Below are 8,886 nucleotides of genomic sequence, written 5' to 3'. Positions count from 1 at the left end.
ATACGACATCACAACAATATGATACGACGCGCGAAAATGCGATACGACAAACGACATTGTCGCGATGTCGTATCGCATTGTCGTGCATCAACTGGTGTTCACTTGAATAAATAGCGGTGTTCACTAAAAAAATACCGCCTAATCTTGGTGGCATTCTTTTTTTCGAACAATTCATCAATTTCATTTTATCATTAAAAACGGTAAAAGTAAGGTATCAAACTGAAATTTCTTTTAAGAAGTAGTAATGCCAAATCGAATATTAAAAACAAATGTTCTTCCCCGATGGGCACGCTGTCGGGAACATTTGCTGAACTTAGCCATTTTTGGCTTAAAACATTATCAGTAAAATAAGGAAAAAGTGCTTATAATAGATTTATTTTGGGTAAATAACTGCAAATAAAAACTTGTTTTGAAAGAAAATGACAAAATCTGAATGTTTGTGACAAAAATGACAGCATCTGTTCATCCGTCTGTACGTAATTTAGGATAAAATCTGTATTTCCTTACGTAAAATGTCCGTTTTTTTTTCATTAACTTCAAAAAATTGTAAAATGTACCCAACACAAGATATTTAAATGGTATTACTTTTATAAATATAATTTTAACATTGTCTAAACGGATACGTAATTTGTATAATTTTACCACCGACGGTTTCGTCGGAGGACCGTCTCAAAATGTATCATTTTTTTGTGAAAATATGCATACTTCTTCATACATTAAATAGAGGGGTAGTCCTTGTCTGAGGAGCTATATCTTCATAACCTAGTGTCTGATTTTAATAAATGATACCTGGTTGCAAAGGGCAAGCCAATACCTAGAGAAAAGTGGCCACGTCAGGTTCGAACCCGGTCAACTAGGGGTCAAGGTCATAGGTAAAATTCAGGTAAAATTCTCAAAATATTGACTTGTTAGAGCAGTCAATGAAGTCCTGAAAACCCAAGCACTACCTTTACTCAGTCCAGTGGCACCATTGGAGCAATTCTCAGAGCTCCACGGGTCAGGCCAGCTTAGTCTTGGCCAGCACCCTACCGCATATAACAAGTTTCGTCATTTTCTGATACCTGTCCAATTTTTATTATTATTATTATTGTAATTTATACGGAATTTCAGTTGACAATGACACTATGTTAGATTTTGACCCTTGTTCGAGTCTCTACACCCCTATATCATATATGGATATGTTCGTAGGTGACATGGCTTTACATTTAAGCTATTACAAGTCCATATGATGCCATTGTTGTACGTCGTATCATATTTAAAATGCTGTTTTCTTTCCTGGCGACCGTATCAAAGTACATTTGTACTTTCAGCAGCTGACTTCATCAGGAACTTACAGACTTTATCGTGTGATAAATAATAAGTCACATTTTCGAGTATTTTTTTAGACATATCACGACAGGCAAATCTGAGACCATTAATTATGTTGAAGCAGAAATATACTGTGGGTCTATCATATAGTATTTGATAGTCAAAGAAATGTAAAGATAACATACAATTTGTGATGTTTATTGCTTGAGAGCGATTAGCGGTTTTGTATTTTTATTTTGGTCTTTTTTAAAAACTATTTGTAAGAAATGAACTGAAAAGAAACTGTGCATTCCTGGATTCAGAAATTTGTATTAGAGAAACAAACTGAGAGCAAAGGCATGATCGTTAAAGGGCGCATGGCACCGAGTGTAGGTATGTACTGAAGGGGGTATACTGAACAGTTTAAAATATTATACTATGTAATATAACAAGAGCAAAACCACTAGGCCTACAGTCAAAACTGAAAATATCAGAAAGAACACTTTATGCAGAAAGAGGAAAGAATTCAAAATATGTCTAGGTTTTCCCGTCAGATAGGCAGCGCCTAATTTCATATTATGAAGCTTACCTGATACTGACATTCTTTTCCAGGTGTAAAAGTACCAATATTTCCCTGTATGTATGATTCTGCATAAAATAATGCCGAATGTCATCTCCCAACGGCATTTCGAAAAACGGTGATAGTATACAGTTTTTTACCAAGACACCTCTTACCGGTGTAGGGTTATGCTCACTGAAATTAGTCCTACAACGAAAAGTCGAAATTTAAGCGATAATATCGCGAAATTATCGGCCAAAGAACTGGCACGAAAAGTAGAAGTTAAGACATTAATTTATACTTTTCGCCCTACAAATTCAGTCGATAAGTTGAAATTTGCACGACAATTGTCGCGTTACAAACTTCGACTTTTCAACTTTTCGCGGAAATATCTTAGCACGAGAAGTTGAAATTAGCTCTCTTAATTTCTATTTTTCGCGCTTGATTCTAGGTCGAAAAGTTGACGTTTGCATGACAATTGTCGGGTCAAAAACTTCAAGATTTCGACTTTTGGCGGTAAATTTATAGCACGAAAAGTATAAATTAGATGCTTAATTTCAAGTTTTCGCGTTTCTGTCTAGTCGAAAAGTCGATGGCGGAAACAGGATTCCGTACAATATGGTAAAATAACACTGCTTTGTAAAAATGAGATTACCTATTTGTAAATTCTTCAAAGATTAACGCTTGTTTAATGACATTAAGGTAACGCCTTTAAAGTGTTGATTTATTTACGTAAGAGGATAGTTTATTCAATAACTGGCATGGCTGTAGCTGTCGATGACAGCATGGATCCTCAAACAGATGCTATATGGATACTATCTTCAACTTTTATTGTGTTCACTATGCAATCAGGTATCTCCGGTTTCTTTTTAGTAGTATGATAGCTTTACTTAATATACCGACTGAATCTTTAATTATTTAAAGTAATTTATGTTTTAATCTCAGTAATTGATCATGTCTGAATTATTTCAAAATTATCAAGTGTTAAGTTATTCCGTGTATTTAGTAAACCCAATTCAAAATATTGATTGACATTGAAGTGTACTAATACATTGCTAGAAGTTAGTAAATTCACGAAAGTCAGTTAAACCTTTCGATTATACTAAGCGCTTGTGTTGAAGAAACATGCTATACTTGGTAAAACATGTTTAACAGATGACATATTTTGGAAACAGTTATATAATTCTTTTGACCAAAAAAAAAAAAAAAATGTATTGATACTAACTTCTAAAACAGGTGCCTGGTTTAGTGATGTTTCATTTTTCAGTTTAGTAAACATATAAATTTATTTTATCTGTAGGACATGAAAACAAGAAGCGACAGACTCGTCCCACTCTGAGAGACATGTTGTTTTAACCATGACGAGAACTGACCTAGATTTTAACCATATATCAGTAAGAGCAGTCTGTCGCTTCTGACTATTGACAATAAATAACAAATGCTGATTGAATGGGATAAGGCCGTGACTTTTATTATTAAAATATCATTACAGAAAATTAATGAAATATCATGGCATATTGTATGAGATAGAAGTATCATGAAATGAAGCATGAAATGATAGATTTCTAGCCAAATTGAATTGAAACAAAATAGGCAACGCTATGATGCTGAAGCTCTAAATTTATGATAAGTACACATGTACTAGACAATGGAAGGAGAATGCAAAATTGCAAATTCTGCTAGCAAATCCAGCTGCCGAAATTCCGAGGCCAAGATGCTCAACGTGATTGTTGATTCTCAACATCATGATAATGGATTTTGCTCTGATTGCCTGAATTATATTGATGATTGTGTATACAATATGCCATACCGAAATGCACAAAGTGTGTTGAGGGCCACCAAATATTTTATGAAATAAAATTCGTCCATAAAATGGTACATTGAATATTTTATCTAATTACTGAATAGCCACATGCAAGCATTCACTTCTTTAAAAATACCAGATTTTCCGGATAATTTACTTTCAAAGATGGCAATATAAGCTATATTCAACTCTATTTGGCCATTATTTCTCTTGATTTTTTCTAATCAACAATATGCAGCAGTTACGTTTTCCCTCATAATTTGTTGGATCTAACCCGAATTAGGTCAGGCGGTAATCTTTATAAGACACGCACTTTATAATTCAGCCATTATTCAAGTATGTAATTACGTATATTTGAATAGATCAAAAATTTTACTTAATAGTGTTTTGCTTACCCTGCTAGCAAAGTTTCCATTTACTTTCACCAGTCTAAGGTGAAAGAACTCTACCGAGGTCATGCCACTCTGCCAGTCCGAGTGTATATTTAGAATTAGGAAAGTCTCATGCAATCCACCAAATGGTTCGACAGTGCTCTCAGGCTGCCCTTCTATTCCTAGTGTATTGTTTGACTCGACAGTGCTTCTTTCTTGGTTCTGGTATAATGACATACATCGACAGCACAACGCCTGTGACAAGAGGATATAGAGAAGCTGCATACACAAGCATCTAAATAAAAGTAAATATAATATCAAAATTATTATCTATTATGTTGGGTTAACCCCCTCGGAATCAAATAACTAAATAATAGAAATACTATACAGTTGTTGATTATTGATAAATGATTTCGTGATTACGATAAAGTCACAAAGCGCACAGCCCTAGATTTGGCACTGTGGACAAAATTATTAAATAGATGGCGGCATTAAGATACCATACTAATGCAATATTCAAGAATCAATGTTACTGCAATTCCTGTACGACTAAGCCAAAGGTAATGTAATACGGAATATTTTCTTACATAATACATGCATGCGCAGGCACCATCTAGCACTGAAAACACAGTCAAAGTCGTAATTCGAAAGCAAAATCTGTATGACATATGCCGTTCAAATCAGTTCGATCAAATGAACCTCCTTAGAAATTTTGATTTAACAAAAGCCACAGTAAAACAATTTAATTACAAGCATAAACATAGATATTACAGACATAAACCAATGTATAGTCTGTATCATATACGGTAGAACACGGACCAAATACAACTTTTCAATAACATCGACATTTTATCTTTCGCTTCTACAACATCCACATCAAAATAGTTTTTGATAAAAAGCGTTAACATAAATAATGTGGTCATAAACCGATTTAGATGGTAGAACAAAAGGGACCGAAGACAACGGTTTAATAACATGTAGCTTTTACCTGACTACTTGCCTTCAGGTATTGCTACCAAATAACATATCTTAACTACTTTACCCAACACCAGCATAAATTTCTATTGTCCACATGCCTGTTTTCTTTACCCATCATCCAAAAGAAATTTACTTTCAATATCTGCTTAAAATAAAACAAATCAATAGATTGTACAGCTGTATAATGAACAAAATGTGACGCAATCTAATACTTAATGTATGATTAATTTTAAACCATTTCCAGTTTCGGAAGGTCAACATAGTACTGCTGTAATTATTACCCGATGTACAGTAAAATGCATAGTCTAATCATCATCATCATAACCGCCACCACCATCATCATCATCACAATATTTTAATTTTGCGTTCAAAGGTATGATTACTAGCCCAACGTCATCATCAACGTCATCATCATCATGAGGATACCTTCAAAATTAGAACAATTAGAACAATTAATAAATAACCACGATATTATATTTCTTAAACTAGAGATGCTTTTGAAAAAGACACATGTCTCCCACAACTGCCTTACCAGACTTTCAGTGCTTTGATTATAACGCGACTGCCTTATCAGACTTTCAGTGCTTTGATTATAAAAAAAAAACAAGTTTCAAGGGCCTTCATTCCGAAGTGCCTGAGCCGATTTGGCAAGTTAACAAACTTGGCCGAGATATCATGATCAAACACATTTTCGTGAAATTTGGTGAAGATCGGATGTGGAATGTTCATCTTAGAGTGCGGACAAGCTTTGTGACAGACGGACATATGCACACAGACAGACAGACACGCACGCGCGCACGCACGCACGGACACACACACACACACACACACAAGCACAGATGAATAAATAATATATGTCGCCCACACCACTATGCGGACCTGGAAAACTGAAAAGATAAATTGATATCCAACGCACAAAATACTGGAGAATACTATTCCACAAACTGATAAATTTGTTTAGTTATACATTGTACGCAACAGACACGGGTGCAAAGGTGAGGATTGGGCACATTGTGCCGCGCAATAGTTAACCCTCCAAGCAATCAACTGCACTAAAAGGTAAAAGGTAAAGGTAATTTTATTTACCGTTGCTTTGTAAAACAATTGAAACAATTAACATAAGTTCTGCAGAGCTTTTGAGCGACCCTATTTTAAGAACAGTTAAAACCATTTATACCTTACCCCCAGCAGTTTGCTAGTACCCATTGACAGCTGGGTTGACTGTGGCAAACGTGATAAAGTGCCTTGCCCAAGGACACACCGCAATGGGAGTAGCCAGGATCCGAACCAGGGGCCTTCACCTCCGTGGGAAAGCGTCTTAGCCCTCTCGACCAATGCGTCCACTAAGCGGCACTCAAGGACATAAACAGGGGGGTGATGTCTGTTTCAACATACCCAAATGTTAGAGGTTTGTAGCAAAGTGATCCACAAATATATAAAATATATAATATGTACTGACTTACAAGTACACATTTATAAACAACTTTCGACGGGTCAAAGACCAATTGGCCGAAGAGTTGTAAACCCTGTTTAATATAAGATACAGTCAATTCGAGGAATTTGGTTGAACGGCCTACCATGTAGGTCAAGGCCCCCTCTAACGGTTAAGAAGCGCACGCCCTTAACACCAATAATAAGAGAAGGCCAGTCGAACGCCAAACTTAAGATGCTGATCTAGTGGCCAACCTAGGAAGTGAGCTTGAATTTTAAGATACTACCGCTGTATCAAACCTTTAAAAGGCATACCAAAATTGTGGATCATAAGAATTTTATATAGCTCACGTGATCAACACGGACAGCGTAAAAAAAGCATTTTTGAACAAACAAACAAACAAAATTAATTCTCCTGTACGAGTGCGTTGGACCAGTATCTCCACTGAGAGACATAATAACAACGTCAGTAATAAAATTGATAATCATTGTAATCATCATCAAAATCGTCCATTCCAATATCATCATAAGAACCGTCTTGACCACTAGTCGTTTTCACCAACATCGACCTTTTCTGTACATAAAATCTACTAAATCTGTTCTAGTATACTTAGTATTATAACCATCTGAAACGACAGCAACATGACCATAATGGACAGCATGATAAATTATTACGCTTTATAAGTATTCAGCTGCTAGTAGCAATAACCATAGAAAGATGCGTTCATTCATTCTCAAATTTTCAATCGTTTCTTAATTTTTGCATTACATTTGTAATTGAGTGTATATCTAAGGCAGTAGTGAAACAAATAAAATGTTGTTGATAATGCTGTTGTAAAATATGCAGGTACTGAGGCCTTCGGTCTTGAAATGTTCAAAGATATTTCATTTATTCGTTGAGGATAGTCATTTAGTTTTGACTGTATAAGCAGTGTAAACTTTGAGCTTTCATCCTAAATTATTAGAATTTTGCGACGTGTCAAAGCTTTGACATGAGACATGTCAAACTGTCACCCAATAACCAAAACTCAACGTCCCAACAAAACGGCAACAAACAAATAATGACGATTGCTGCTACTTTTCAATAGAAACGGGGATTTCCCTCGAAAAGAACCCAGCCCCTGATACCACAAACAACAAATGACTGTTGGATACAAACAACACATGAAAACATCCAAACCACAATACATTCATGTGCCCCAGGGCTAACCGCTGCAGCCTTGCACCCTTCTTTAATTTAATGAAATATACTGTAAAGGAAAAAGACAATTTGTTCAAAACTTATCTGCATTTTTCTTGCATCCTGCTCTCTGTGGCAACATTACTGGAAAACGCCAGCTCTTCAAACATGTGATGAACATATTTTTATACACGAAGTGTCGACTTGCCTGCTCAGTTATTTGTGAAGGAATGAACCGGTTTGAAATATAAAAATGATCAAAACGACCCAACCCGTGAACCACTCGTGCGTGAAAGAGATTAACCGAGGCACGTTATATTATATGGACTGGATTAGAGTAACAGAAGTAGAAATTATAGCTCATGCTTACCTACTGAAAAATAACATAGATTTATTTCTCAAGAGAACATAAATTCCTATATTTTTCACCTTGTTTCAGGGTTATGAATCCTTTTCAATGAGTAGTTTAGTGTAAGTTGACACTTTTCCTCGGGATATAGTTAAAGTAGTCTTTTTCATATGTTTGGTGATTTTTTCTATATATGATATATGTAATACACATGTGTTTAGAGTTGTAAATATATATATTAGATGGAAAATCAGGCCCTTTTTATAAGTAAGGTGTTGTAAGATTCTTAAACTTTCAGCAAAATAACTAAACCACTTATATCTAACTTCTTACTTTAAAACTATGTTTACTCAGACTTAGGGATTGATATTTTTATTTAAAAAGGCATACAAGAAAATTTTGGCATGTTGGTCACATTTCAAATGTAGCAGTGCTGCACAACTACAATTCATAGCAGAACAATCATGATTGTCATAAAGTACAGGAACATTTAAATAAAACAATTAAATAAACTAGTATCAAATCAAAATTATAGCAACAAAATCAGTCTACAAACTAAGCGTAACAGTTTCGAAATATTTGTCACAAAAATAGATTAATATTGTTCATTAAAAAGACCCATCTGCAATTAAGCAAATGGGTTTGTCCTTTAATGATAGCAATAAAAATGTATTGCATAATTATAGCAGAAAAGATATTCATGTGATAGCATTTTGAAATAAAGAACCTCGTTTTCAACTTGGTCCTTATTAAGTAGTTCACATATTCTCATATTTGCAATTACTTTTTGTATAAAGGTAAAGTTAAGCTTTATTTAACGTCGCATCAACAGACATCATGAGCTACAAAGCTCTTGTTCGACAAAATATCCGTATGTATACTTGGATGGCAATTTCATCTGGATCATGAAGAAGTGACAAGTATTTT

At 34.9% G+C, this 8,886-nt stretch overlaps 1 protein-coding gene across 1 annotated transcript in view; it reads left to right on the top strand.

The window, feature by feature from the left end:
* The first annotated feature begins 2,607 nt into the window (after positions 1-2,607).
* Positions 2,608-8,886, top strand: part of LOC123565408 (putative ammonium transporter 3) — a 187,285-nt gene continuing 181,006 nt past the window's right edge. The window contains 1 exon segment of the mRNA XM_053549115.1: positions 2,608-2,698. Coding sequence (XP_053405090.1) covers positions 2,608-2,698 — 91 coding nt within the window.

The sequence above is a fragment of the Mercenaria mercenaria genome, chromosome 8 (assembly GCF_021730395.1).
Source record: "Mercenaria mercenaria strain notata chromosome 8, MADL_Memer_1, whole genome shotgun sequence".
Lineage (NCBI taxonomy): Eukaryota > Metazoa > Mollusca > Bivalvia > Venerida > Veneridae > Mercenaria > Mercenaria mercenaria.
The sequence above is the reverse complement of the archived record's forward strand: the minus strand, read 5'-3'. Positions and strand labels throughout refer to the sequence as shown.